The sequence below is a fragment of the Zalophus californianus genome, chromosome 2, assembly GCF_009762305.2.
Source record: "Zalophus californianus isolate mZalCal1 chromosome 2, mZalCal1.pri.v2, whole genome shotgun sequence".
NCBI classification, from domain to species: Eukaryota; Metazoa; Chordata; class Mammalia; order Carnivora; family Otariidae; genus Zalophus; species Zalophus californianus.
Genome location: NC_045596.1, coordinates 117,281,770 through 117,296,148, shown reverse-complemented (window position 1 = coordinate 117,296,148; position 14,379 = coordinate 117,281,770). Strand labels below are relative to the sequence as shown.

The 14,379-nt window shown below is 35.9% G+C and overlaps 1 protein-coding gene across 4 annotated transcripts in view; it reads right to left on the bottom strand.

Moving 5' to 3' along the window:
• The window catches only part of ELMOD2 (ELMO domain containing 2), a 31,068-nt gene extending 16,998 nt beyond the window's left edge, over positions 1–14,070 (bottom strand). For 2 of the 4 annotated variants that reach the window (XM_027600424.1, XM_027600428.1), the window contains exons 1-5: positions 13,959–14,070; positions 12,693–12,846; positions 10,730–10,758; positions 1,381–1,478; positions 1,013–1,142 (exon numbers count right to left, since the gene is read on the bottom strand). In XM_027600424.1, the coding sequence (XP_027456225.1) occupies positions 1,013–1,142; positions 1,381–1,478; positions 10,730–10,758; positions 12,693–12,834 (399 nt within the window). In that variant the 5' untranslated portion in view covers positions 12,835–12,846; positions 13,959–14,070. Of the gene's footprint in view, positions 1–1,012; positions 1,143–1,380; positions 1,479–10,729; positions 10,759–12,692; positions 12,847–13,320; positions 13,867–13,958 lie in introns of those variants that run through there. The other 2 variants (XM_027600426.1, XM_027600427.1) reach the window with 2 other exon arrangements.
• Between the last annotated feature and the right edge of the window lie 309 nt (positions 14,071–14,379).

The following is a 14,379-nucleotide window of genomic DNA, read 5'->3' as shown; positions in this document are numbered from 1 at the left end:
GTAGAAAGGGTCAGAAGTTATGGGAATAATGATAATAATGAAGATACAAATGGTGGCCAACCCCCAGTGAGTGCTAGGCACCATTCTAAAACTTCTTAAATATAAAGGTTCAGTCTACACCAACAGGCCTTTGAGGTACGTTTTTTCATTATCCTCATTTTACAAAATCAAGTTGTATTTTTAATTTTAAAAGTAGGTGAAGTGTATATTTATACCTTCTCAGAAAAAAAGGTGTTTTTTTTTAAAACTTGTCTGTTTACTTAGATATTACCTGTTACATAAATATTATCTGCTACTTAGATATTATCAATGTCTCTTTCCACAGCATTTTTAGATATAACATAAACTCCTAACTCCAAGTACAATGTGCTATGTTCTTTGACTTTAACCATTTAAAAATGAAATTGGCCTAAAAGCAAATTACTTCATCTCCTCTGGGCCTTAGAATCCTCATCCCTAAAACTAAAATGAAGGTGGCAGACTAGATGATCTGGAAAGCTTACTCCAGGTTTAATAATCTCTACTTTTGGCCTCTCACTGGCCTTATGTATTTATACTTTAGCAATAAGAATTAGGAAAATTCAAAGTAAATTTCATTACTTTCTTAATTTTCAATGTATGGTGGCATTATTTGGCAATTCACATTCTGCAAATCCCAAAATACATGACATAATAATATGAAAAGGGACAGTCATGTTTACAATTTGAAAGTAAGCTGAAAAAAATGCCTAACTTACACGAGCGATTTATATAAAAAGTAGGGGGAACGTCTGAAGCTTGTGGACTCACCAGTTGAAAAGATCCCTCTATTAATAAGTTTATAATTTATTTCAGAATTAAAAGCATTAAAATAAAACTTATGTGAATATATTTTAATGAGGCTTATCAGAAAATTACAAAAATAGGTACATCTTTCACCAACAATAAGGGGCAAAGAAATTGAATGACTGTATAAGCCTCTAGAATTTGCACACAGACTTTACTACCTCAAATACAGAAAACAAAAACTTACCTTGAGAAGCAGCTTTTCATGTTGGAGGTTATCAGAATCATATGGCCTTTTCCTCACACTTTCTACATCCAAATAGAGCTGTTTATAACCAGATATCTGCAGTAAGCACGCCTTCATACAGATTTTAAAACTGAAAATGAGAAAGTTATTATTTCTAAAAATCATACCTTCTATCACAATAAAGTAATGCCTTCCATAGCTTGCGTTTTTTCTGTCTATCGAGAAAGCATTTCCTCAATTCCTCATCTTAGAGAAGTGAGAGGGTTGAACTGGATGAACTCTAAAACCCCTTCAGATCCAATGTTTTACAATTAACTGTGTGTGATCTCCACACCTCACAATAAAAGTAGACCATAAAAACAACATACCTGGCATCCTTCTCAGGGTTAATATTCTTTTCCTTCATTATATCTTCCACACATTTGTCCACTTCACTCTGGACAACAAGAGTCGCTTTCTGTAAAACCTATGTATGTGAAAGAAAACAGAATGAGGAAAATCTCTTAGAGCTGAAAACAGAACACTAAGTTTTGGGTATTGAGTCAACACACAGTGCATATATTAAAATGCAAAATGAAACCAAATTTGTTTCACCAGGGCTAAAATCATACATACATATCTACATACATGCATGCTTACATAAATACATAAAAGAAGCAGCATAATGTGAAGAAGGCTTCCTCAACTGAGTATCAACAGGGTCTCAACTGATAAGTTCTTAACATATGAGCTCCCACCATAGTGGACGTGTGAAGCAGATACTTTTTATAAAATTTTTAAATTACATATATGTGTACAAAAATTTTAGTGCAGAAGTCAAAAAACCTTTTAAATTCAGAAGAGCAAAAAGAAGAGAACTCAAATATTCTTGTAATTATTTGCCACCACCAGAGACAGTCACTGGTAACAGATATCCTTAGTCTTTTTTTTTTTTTTAAAGATTTTATTTATTTATTTGAGAGACAGAGAGAATGAGAGAGAAAGCACATGAGATGGGGGGAGGGTCAGAGGGAGAAGCAGACTCCCTGCTGAGCAGGGAGCCCGATGCGGGACTCGATCCAGGGACTCCAGGATCATGACCTGAGCCGAAGGCAGTCGCTTAACCAACTGAGCCACCCAGGCGCCCAGTCTTTTTTCTATTCACATAAAACAGATTTCTTACATTATATGCCCTACAAATGTCCACTGGATCATTCTTTCAACAAACAAGCAAGTTCAGGACTTTTTTTACCCTTAAAAAGTTTCTTTAACTCTGATCCCTCTGTAGACTACTAACAAAATCCTTGCTGGTATCTCTTATAGCCCCAGGCAAAATATTCTCATCATACCTGAAGTTATGCTGCTGCATCTCCTGGGCCTTTCTTCTGGAATGTTCCTTCCCAATCACTAAACATATCAATGCTGCCCATTTTTAAGCTAGCTCACATACCAGGTCCAAGAAGCTTTCCCTGATTCTATTCAAGTGGAATTAACCTCTCCTCTCTTGGATTCCCCATAGTAATTTATCTATAACCTTTTTATGATGCTTTCTACTTTCTAAATTAGTTACTTTTATATATTAAGTGGAAAATTCTTTGAGCACAGTGATTGTATCTAGTTCATCTTTTCATATCCTGCATGTAAAAGATAATTGACAAGTAACTGTTAAATGGAGATATTTAACGGATAAAAACCTTAAGAAAGGCAACTGTTTCAGTAAAAGACGCATACAGCAATGCATACGATTATTTAAAAGAAGGAAGAAAAGGAAGGAAACAAAAAGAAGGCTCCTCAAAGTAAATGAAAAAGTAAGAAGGAAAATGATCAAAGACTAACAGTTGGTAAGGATACACATATGGTCAAGGTCTAATTGGTCAAATCCTGAGGTAATATGGCTACAGGAAAGGTCTTGAACCTTAAAACCTAGCGCTAATGAAAGGGTTACCTTTACCACAGATACAAACCTTTTGCTTCCTGAAACATGAAAAATCTAGTCAAATATCACCTCCTTTTGTGAAGCCTTCCTCAGCCACTGAGTTGGCTACTCCCTTTTATGATCATACTCAGTGAGAAAGCACTTAGGATACTGTATTTGCTTACTTTTACAGATTTGACACCAGGCTTTGTCTCTCTTACATACTCTTATATTATGAATGAATGAATAACTGATTGAATGAACTAGCTCAAGGCCAAATAAACTTAGAGACAGAGTTCACATTAGAAATAATGTCTAGGGGCGCCTGGGTGGCTCAGTCATTAAGCGTCTGCCTTTGGCTTAGGTCATGATCCCAGGGTCCTGGAATCGAGCCCTGCATCAGGCTCCCTGCTCAGCAGGAAGCCTGCTTCTCTCTCTGCTGGTGTTCCCTCTCTCGCTGTGTCTCTGTCAAATAAATAAAATCTTTAAAAAAAAGAAAAGAAAAGAAATAATGTCTAGTCTCTCAGCAAATACTTTTCCTATAGACACTACTCTTATCACTTTTTATTTTTTTATTTTTAAGATTTTATTTATTTGAGAGAGAGAGAGAGCATGCAAGAGAGAGCATGAGCGGGGTGGGGGTGGGGGGGCAGAGCAGCAGGCAGAGGGAGAGGGAGACGCCGACTCCCTGCTGAGCAGGGAGCCTGATGTGGGACTCGAACCCAGAATTCTGGGATCATGACCTGAGCCGAAGGCAGATGCTTCACCTACTGAGTCACCCAGGCGCCCCAACTTTGTTCTTTTAATAGATTACTTGGGCTATACTAGGTACATTACATTTCTGTATAAACTTTAGAATGATCTTGTCACTTTCTTCAAAAATAGCTTGCTGGGATTTTGACTGGAATTGCATTGAATCCATTTTTAAGCTAGCTCACATACCAGGTCCAAGAAGCTTTCCCCGATTCTATTCAAGTGGAATTAACCTCTCCTCTCTTGGATTCCCCATAGTAACCTTTTTATGATGCTTTCTACTTTCTTAACATCTTAAGTTAACATGTTAAGAATTAACATCTTACCAATACTAAGTCTTCCTATTGATGACTACCACCTGTATCTTTCCATTTTTAACTTATCTTAGGAAAAGGAGTTTTAGTGTAGAAGTCCTGTGTGGCTTTCATTAATCATTGAATATTTTATGTTTCTGAATGCTACTATAAGTGGTACTGTTCTTTTATCTTGTTTTCTAAAAGCTTGTTGCTAACTTACAAAGCATACTGTGTCCTGAGACACTGCTAAATTCATATATTAATAATGCTAGTAGTTTTTGTAGACTTCTTAGGGTTCTCTGCACTCACAAACTGCATCATCTGTTAACGAATAGTTTTTTTTCTTTCTTTTCAATCATTGTATTTTAGATTTCTTTTTCTTATTGGACTACCTAGGACCTCCAGCACAATGCTGGAAAAAAAAAAAAAATCAGAGAGCAACCATCTTTGCTTTGTTCCCAATTCAATGTGGGAGCATTCAATATTTCAATATTATATATCATGTTAGCTTCATGTTTTCCACAGATGGCCTTTATTAGGATGAAGAAATTCCTTCTATTCCTAGCTGAGTTTTTAGTCATGAATGGGTATTGAGTTCTGTCAAAATAGTTTTTCAGTATCTATTGCAATGATCTTATTCTTCTCATTTACTTTGTTAATGTGGTGAGTTACATTCATTGACTTTGAAAACTCAATCGTGATGTATTATTCTTTTTATAGATTACTGGGATCAATTTGCTAATGAAGAATTTTTGCATCTGTGTTCTTGAAGGATGATTTACAATTTTCATTTATTATACTGTCCTTGTCTGGTTATACTGGCTTCACAAAATGTGTTTTTTCTACTTGATGTTCTAGGAGTTTATGTAATAGTGGTATTATTTCTTCTTAATGTTTGATTAAGAGTTCACTAGTAAAGAAGGGTTTTTGGTGCAAAATTTTTTAATTACAAATCCCATTTATTAGGTATATGGCTATTTATATTTTTAAATTTCATTTTGTTTTGATAAATTGTATTTTTCAAGGACTTTGTCCCTTTCATCTAGGCTACAGAACTTATTGGCATAAAATTATTCATAGTATACCCTAATACTTTTAATGATTTTGGTCTGACACCTCCTCTATCATTCCTGATATTGGTAATCTGGGTTTTCTCTTTCTTGATCAGTGTTGCTAGGGGGTTATTAATATCACTAAGAATCAAATTGTTTCAAAGAATCAAATTTGAGTTTGTTATTTCCTATTTTCGTCTGTTTACCATTTTGCTAATTTATCTTCTTTTTATTATATCCTTTCTTTTACTTACTTAGGGTTTAATTTGCTCTTTTCTGGTTTAAAGTGTAAGCAGAGATCATTGATTTGAGGCCTTAAACATCACTCAAGTAAATTTTTTAAAAAATTTCCCTTGTGAGTTCTTTTCTGATTCATGAGTTAAATTTTTAATTTCCAGATATTTGGGGATTTTCTAGATGTCACACTTTTCTTATTTCTAAGTTAGTACTGTGCAGGACAGAGAACATACTCTGTGTAAGTTCAAACCTTTGAAATTTATTGAGACTTAAAGTTTCATATATTGACATACCTATATGAATGTTCCACATGTACTTGAGAATGTGCATATTGCTTTTGTTGGGGGTAGCATTCTATAAATGTCATTTGGGTCAAGACAAAGTATTGTTCAAAGTATTGTTTGTAAAAGTATTGTTCAAATGGTATACATCCCTTCTGATTTTTTTGGTCTTTTTGTACTGTCAATTATTGAGAGAAGTATATTAAAATTTTCAACTACAACGGGGGATTCAAATATTTCTCTCTTTAGTTGAGTCAATTTTTGCTTCAAGTATTTGGCAGCTTTGTTAGTAAGTGCATATACTTTTAATATTGTTGTATTTTCTTGATAAATAAACCCTTTTATCATTATAAAAAAAATTCAGTCACTGATAATATTCCAAGTTTATGTTTTCTGAAACAAAGACACAACAGCTTTTTTATTCTTAATTGTTTGCATGGTGTATCCTTTTGCTTTCTATTTGTTTGTGTCTTTATGTTTAGAGTATACTTCTTGAAACAACATTCAGTTAATTGGGTCTTACTTTTTATCCATCTGTCAATCTCTGGCTTATTCTCTAACTTTTTGTTAGGTCTTTGTTTCCTCATCAAAAATAAAATAGCAGCCTGGATGGAGGATAAATATAAACCATTACAGCATTTTCTAAGTTCATTTTGAAGGTATATTCAATACTGGAATATATAGTACTTAGAGAGTTTCTAAAGTCAGCAATTCTACTTTCTTTTTTAATCTCAAACCATGTATGTACCCAAAGACTATTTTCCCAATGTCATTTAACTTTTTACTAAAGAAAACACAGGTGATAATAAAGAATAAGAGAACCACAAATACGAATCACTTATCATATACTTTATAAAAAAATTATATGTGCTTATGTATTTTATTTTATTATAAAACAAAACTTGATGAACATAAAAGTAAAACAGTCTTTTTTTTTATCACATCTACCTTGAGAATAGGTTACAAATTAAATGATTAACACATATTCCTAGGCAGTAAATGTCAACAGTGAGTTTCACTAAGCAAGTAAATTTGGGGATATTACACATACAGAGTATGAATGTTTCATTTGTGAACCACAACGCCTATGTGGTTATATACTTAAAAGCTAGGTACTTACAAAGTCTAGCTTTTGCAAAATTAAAGACAAAAAAAATGCAAATGTACATCACTATACCATACCATCAACCCACAGACAACTAAACTGATGCCATAAAACTAATTTATTATTCAACAGCTAGAATGTTATTATTTAAAAGCTAACACAGCAGCTGCAATTGAAAAGCACAGCCAGGGCGCCTGGGTGGCTCAGTTGGTTAAGCGACTGCCTTTGGCTCAGGTCATGATCCCGGAGTCCCAGGATCGAGTCCCACATCGGGCTCTCTGCTCAGCAAGGGAGCCTGCTTCTCCCTCTGACCCTCCCCCCTCTCATGTACTCTCTCTCTCTTTCATTCTCTCTCTCTCAAATAAATAAATAAATCTTTAAAAAAAAAAAAAAAAGAGGGGCGCCTGGGTGGCTCAGTTGGTTAAGCGACTGCCTTCGGCTCAGGTCATGATCCTGGAGTCCCGGGATCGAGTCCCGCATCGGGCTCCCTGCTCAGCAGGGAGTCTGCTTCTCCCTCTGACCCTCTTCCCTCTTGTGCTCTCTATCTCTCATTCTCTCTCTCTCAAATAAATAAATAAAATCTTTAAAAAAAAAAGAAAAATAAAAAAAAAAAAAAGAAAAGCACAGCCAGTCAAAAACACTATTAGATTGACAAAGTGTTCTTTCCCTCAGTTTCAAACACCTGTATATGGGTTAGGACTGTGGAGCTTTGCAACGTTACCATACACTGCACAGCAGCCAGACTTGTTAGCACAATACTGAATTCGACTGCTCAAATTCTAAAACGGTTTTCATTTTCATTTATAAATCCTAAAGTTTAGTAACCCTTAAAATAGATTAATAAGTAGTCCTTAGCCTGAAATACAAGTAAATGAGACTCAATTTTTAACAATCAAAGACTTTCCACTATGAAATAGTTCACAACCCAGTAGGATCATACTATCACTGCTTTAAGGAACTGGCCTTAATAGATTAAAATCACTATTATTCACAGCAATTATCAGTAATGTTAAGTATTTAAATACCTAAGAAGTGTTCATGAATATTTTAAACTTCTAAAAATCTTGTAGAATATATTGGTTTAATCCCATCATCATTAATATTACTAACAACTAGTATTTGTTGCATAACCTATCATGTACTAGGCATTCTTTTAGACTTTCATATTAATATCTATAATCCTAAAACAATCATGTGGCTATTAACACCTCCTTTGATGATGAGAAAATAAGTAACCTGCACAAAAGTCAAACTATTAGCAAGTGATAAAATCAGGATTTGAATTCAGACTTTTCTCATACCAATAAAAAAGTAGATCAGATTAATAAATATCACAAAATCGGAATTTGATTTTACTCTACAAAGCAACTGGAAGTATAGAAGTGAGATACAATACATACCAGAAATGGTATGTTTAAATTGATGAGGCTTCCTCCATTTGTTTATTGACAAGTTTACCTTAGATCTAAAACTTCAAGAAAACAAAGCTTCTGTGATTTAATTCAGTAAGGAACTACCCATTTGTTGACTATCCTTTTTTTCAGCATGCCCTATGTAACATTATTAGCAATCTACACTTTTAATAATAAAATTGTTGGTTTTTTGTTTGTTTTTAAAGATTTTATTTATTGGGGCGCCTGGGTGGCTCAGCTGGTTAAACGACTGCCTTCAGCTCAGGTCATGAACCTGGAGTCCCGGGATCGAGTCCCACATGGGGCTCCTTGCTCAGCAGGGAGTGTGCTTCTCCCTCTGACCCTACCCCGTCTTGGGCTCTCTCTCTCTTTCACTCTCTCTCTCTCAAATAAATAAATAAAATCTTAAAAAAAAAAGATTTTATTTATTTGTCAGAGAGAGAGAGCTCACAAGTAGGGAGAGCAGCAGAGGGAGAGGGAGAAGCAGACTCCCCACTGAGCAGGGAGCCCGATGAGGGACTTGATCCCAGGACCCTGGGATCATGACCTGAGCTGAAGGCAGATGCTTAACCGAGCCACCCAGGCATCCCAATAAAATTGTTAACAATACAATTTTAATGTTTACTTTTCAAGTGGGCTTTTGTAGTCAGTAAATCAGATAAAAAAGAATAAACACTGTATTTTTCTTTAACTCATTACCTCAACCTTAAAGTTCCCAATAAAGTTTACCTATACCTTCTCTAAATGCCTATTCATAATTACATTCAACACTGCTCTTTATTTCTTTTGTGTATCCCAAAGACCCTGTGGAATACTGAACATATAGCACCATTCAAATCTTTGGTCAAGGATTTCGACCAAGGCACTAGAGTTCTTAAAAAGCAACATCTTATGTATGGTCCCACTTAAGTTTGGCATAATTATACCACACATGAAGTCCCATTAGTAAAATCTGTGACCAAAACTGTTGTTACAATCAGTTGTAGTAACAACAGTTACACAGACAGCTGTGACACTGAGCTGCTGGTTTCAGAACTTCTCTAGAGGTTCTTCCACAATTTATTATGTTACTTGGTGACACTGCATCCTAAGTTTCAATTAATGGAAGGAACTAGATGAGTGGATAAATTTTTAGAACCAGCAACTTATTAACTTTTTAGACCCCTACATTCTTATTAAAAAAAAAAAAGAACAAGAATATTAATCACTCTCTAGGATTCTGAACAAAAAGACTCCAGACTCTTGTTCCCCCAATATATACTCATGTATATGAGTTATTCTTACCTTGACCATTCATAAAAAAAGACTGTTAACTAAATCAATAAGGCACTTATTTTATAGGTCACTCCCCAGAACATAACTGATATGCTTGCAACATTCAACAATGCCCACTTTGCATGAATTCGTAACTCCTATCAGTATCACTAGACAATAGCAAGTCAACAGTTTTTGATTCTATTTTTTACCCATGTACAATGTGGTAAAAATAGAATTTGAACACTACTGTTCAAAAGAAATATAATGCAAGCCAAAATGTGAACCATGTACATGTACATGACCAAGTACAAACTTACCTATGGATATCTAAAATATAAATAGATGCACACACACAGATAACTAAAATTAAAGTTTCATAAAACAATATTTAACCTTATTATAACCAGTGTTATCTGATTATTTTCTATTCTATTTCTTTTGTTTTGTTTAATGCTGGTTGTAATCTACTATGGGATTTTAAACAATGACCTAGATGACCCATACTCTACCTCTGCCATACCAAATAATCTATATATATACAGGGAGAGAGAAAATTGTGAACTACTATAGAGAAGTACAGGATGTAACAGACTGAATCACTGGTTCCAATTTTTCACTCCCCTATAATTAAATTATATACTCACATGCTTACCATGGCTTTGTAGTGGGCACAGTATATTTCTCTACTCCTTGACTTGGGCTGGCTATGGAACTTACTTTAGCTAATGGGATGTTAATGAACATAACAGGAGGAAATTTAAAAAATATGTCTGTGTGGTTGGACATTCAATGATCTACTGTAAGAACATTCTCCAAGTACCCACTACCTTTTCAACTGGGTTCCATAATGACACAACTGGAACAGACCTGAACTTGGGACTAACTTGAAGAAGAATCTCTCCAGTTGGCTCAAAGACCATAGGCAAGAAATAAACAATGTCTTCTTATATATGCCCCTGAGATTTTATAAGTTTGTTACACAGCAAAAGCTAACAAATAGCATGAGGTATGACTTATTTTGGATCAAAAGGCATGTGATTCAGGGTTTGTTTTTTAAGTAACTATCCAAAATTGCTTTTCTCTCACATAAGAATCTATCTGAAGGACACAGTTTATGAGGTTTTTCCCTTAAGAACTGCTTTCCCAAAGGCCATCAAGTTTTGAAGCAAAATAAAAAAACAAAACCTCAGCTAAGGACAAATTATTCAAATACCTTCTTTGTGCACGAGTAGCACACTAACATACAAACAGAAAATGTTTCAAAAATAAAATAATACTTTTAAAGTGGGAAATTTCATGTTAATACTCTACAGCAAAGATTCTTCTCGTAGAACCTTAAAAATAATTAATTCTAAAACTGGGGCATTCTTTTAAAGAAAAAGTATCTCCAGGTTAAGTTTTCTAGAATTACCACCTTGATATAATCCTACCTTATTCTTGGAGTATGTCAAGGAATTTTCTGAAATAAAGAAAAAAAGAAAAAAAAATTTTACCACTTAAATGTTGTTTGTGAGTTAGTCCATAAACAAATAATATAAATATCAAGCCAGTAATAAGTTAATAGTTCTAGAAGATATAATTTCTACGTGTATAACACAGCAAACATTTTTAAATGTTATCCCCACAGTATAGAGAACTAGATATGATTCCAAGATCCTCAACCCAATGCAACACACCAGAGCCAGAGAGGTGAGACCATCCTAATTTCCCCCAGGGTCATGTTTCTGTGCAAACCCCCAAGTGTCTACTAACCACTGTATATTCGTTCATGGCTGCCTCACAATAGCTTAGGTTCCAGAAACTCATCTAAAGAACATACAAGGAAAGTGCTATCTACTACACTTTCTTCATTTGTTGGCCTTATGGAGTAAGCATTTAGATTTGAGGAGCCAGTGACTGAATCATACAACAAAGGGGCAAAAATGTAATGACTTAGATTATATGGCCAACTATCTTCTAACCAAAGAGTAAAGCAGTTTCTCCATTCTCGTCTTCTGTTTCAAGAATGACTAGAACATTTTTACTAGACTATTTAAACATTTTTTTCTGGCACATTTACTAAGTCTCTTTATTCTCAGCAATTTGAGAAATTCAAGAAAAATGGTTTTGCCACAAATTAATGCCTTAATATGTTCTTTCCCCATAGTACAAAACATAAACCATTACTTCTAAGATTTCTTATCAAGAGGTACTTTGTTCTTAGAGCAGCCAAAAGGGCAAATCAAAAGAGCAGGCAGTAATTGAAGTCAGTCACAAAGTTGTGAAAAAAAACTAGGGAAGTAATTAAACTTCAATCATCCAGCTGCCCTGAGGCTTACTCCCTCCTTATATCTCTCATTCTTCCCATGTTGCCTTGGATACCAACACCGACTCCCTAGATCTCACAGGAGTGGATTTCTTAGTTGAAGTACACTTGTTCAACACAAAGGAGGATTTAGTTAAGTCATGATTTTCCATTTAACACAGTGAACATGAACTGTAGCCAATCCCTGGTCTTCCTTACTCCGGTCAAAGAGTAATTACCTCAACCACATTTCTCATTCCTCTGTGTTCTAATTTAAAGCAATATTTTCAATTAAGCACTGAAAGCTGATGAAATTTAGAAGGTAAAAGAACACTACTGTTCAAAAGAAATATAATGCAAGCCAAAATGTGAACCATGTGTGTACTTTAAAATTTTCTAGTAGCCACATTAGAATAAAAGAAACACATAAAATTTATATATTTTAACCCAATACATCAAAAATATTATCAACATATAATGAATAGAAACAATTATTAATGAGATATTTCTATATTCTTTTTTCATATAAAGTCTTGGAAACCCAGGGTACATTTTTTATATTTCAGCACATCTCAAGTCACACTAATCACATTTCAAGTACTCAATAGCCACATGTGGCTACTGGCTACAACACTGGACAGTGCAGACTCTGATGTAATAATCTTTCCCACGGATCACTACATACCTATTACTGTTCTTTCATGAATTACATAAGAGACTAAAAGACTGATGAAAGTGCTGACTATAAAAATTGATCTAGATTCAGATACTCTTCCCCATCATTTAAGTGAAAATTTCAAAGAACATAGAAGTATAAAGATTTTTCTCTGAAAAATAGGTTGCAACTATAATCTAAGGTACAACTGATGAATTTCAGGAGCCACAGAAGATCATTCTTTGTACAGACGTGGAACTAAATTATGATGATTCTTTTTCTCTAAAAGCATAGTTTTAGAGCTGGAATCATTTAAAGCTAGATTTCAAAGATTAAAAAACTAAATTTAAGTTTCTGGATCAGGATACACAATGAGTACATCTGTCACTATCAATATTGAGAAAAAAATTCATTCAGAGTTAAAATTGATTTATTCTTTTTCAAATAACATTACCTATCCTGTGTGTCCTTTGTGCACCTACATAGGTATCAAAAATTCGCTGCAATTCACATTTTCCAGTCATCTGTCGCAAGAGCCATTTCATCCAAAATCGAAAAAAGTGCCCATAGAAGAACTCCCACAAAGAAATAAACATTTTTTTTTTTTCCTGGAGAAGGAAATATATGACAGATTTAATGACCTTAAATTAGATTTAAAAATGGAAAAAAAAGTTATTTCGACTTGTCAAATCCCAAATTATATCTACGTTATTCCATTGGGTCTATTTTGTAGTAGTATTTAGGCATGTAAGAAAACAATGACAGATGTAATAAATACCATTTAGATCAGTTAAATAATGGATGGTCAAATGGTCAATTTACCACTTTTTAGGAATTAACTGTAAAAATCAAGCTACCTACTTAGATTCAACTTCTCAGTTCCCTATGTTCTCATCTTTGAGAATGGGGCTCAACAGTTTAAGAACAAAAGAGACCCAACTTAGCAACAATTAAGTCAAATATGCCATACATCTGAATGGTTTGTATAATGAAGAGTTCTTTTAACCCCTATGTATAATTCCAGTTACATCTGTCCCACCGTCAGGAGATTCCAGGAAATAAAAACACGACATATGGCTTACAAATTGAAGTATAAAAGTTGAACACAGAGTAGATCACACCCTGGCTAAAAACTGATTTTCCATTCAAGAGGTGAAGGGCAGAAATACTACGAGTAATAAGCTACACCCTCGACAAAACTGAATCTTTATGCCATTAGAAAAATCTTGAAGGGGATTGGGGGGAATAGAAGTGAGAAGTTATTTTAAAATAAAAATGCTTTATCTCCTTTCTGCCTTCAACATTCCCATAGATACATCATCTCTAGACTACGGCCTGAGGGACTGTCAAATTTGAAATCCCCGCAGGTCGGTGCAGAAGCAACGCCCATCGTCAGAGATCGGCAGAACTGCGACTTTAAAAAATGAATCCATCCAGTCCGCGCTCGATAGGACAAAAGAAGCAAGAACTGCCAAGCGCAGGGAACGCAAGCCTCGAGGCGCCTGAGCTCCCCAGACTTCGGGGAGTCGCTGCGCGGAACCCCCCTTCCGGAGCCCGGCCGCGCTGCCCGCGAGTGGGAAAGTACGTCTCGCACAAAGCCCCGCCGGCCTGGGCACCCCACGGTTTTCCTTAGGACACCGAGGGGCTCAACCAGCCCGCGCGCCCTCAGCGCAGCCGCACCAAAGCAGCGCGGGGCAAGAGGAAAAGAAACAGCAGCCACCTCACAGGAGCTGAAGAACTAGGGGGGAAGCTGGAGTTGCCTCGGTTTCCCCAACTGCAAACAGCCGGCAACGGAAACGACGCTACTCGCGCAGCACTCCCTGCAAGCACCGCGACCCGGAAGTCGGGGAGGGAGGCCGCGGGAACGCCTTCCCGGGGACACTACCCGCCCTTGCCCCGCCCCTGCCCCGCCCCTCCCGCCACTCCGATTGGCCCGAACTCCACCAATTGCTAACGCTAGAAGGAGGTAGCGCTGAGTCGCTGGCGCGCGTGCTCAGGTTCTAAGGACGCCCAACGGTTTCCCTGGCAACGGCTACCTGGAGGCACGCCCAGCGCCAAAGGTTAGACTCAGAAGTGCCGCTCTGGACGTATTTCTCGCCTTAAACCCCAGATCATTTGCGCTGACTGAAACTGCCTCCTAA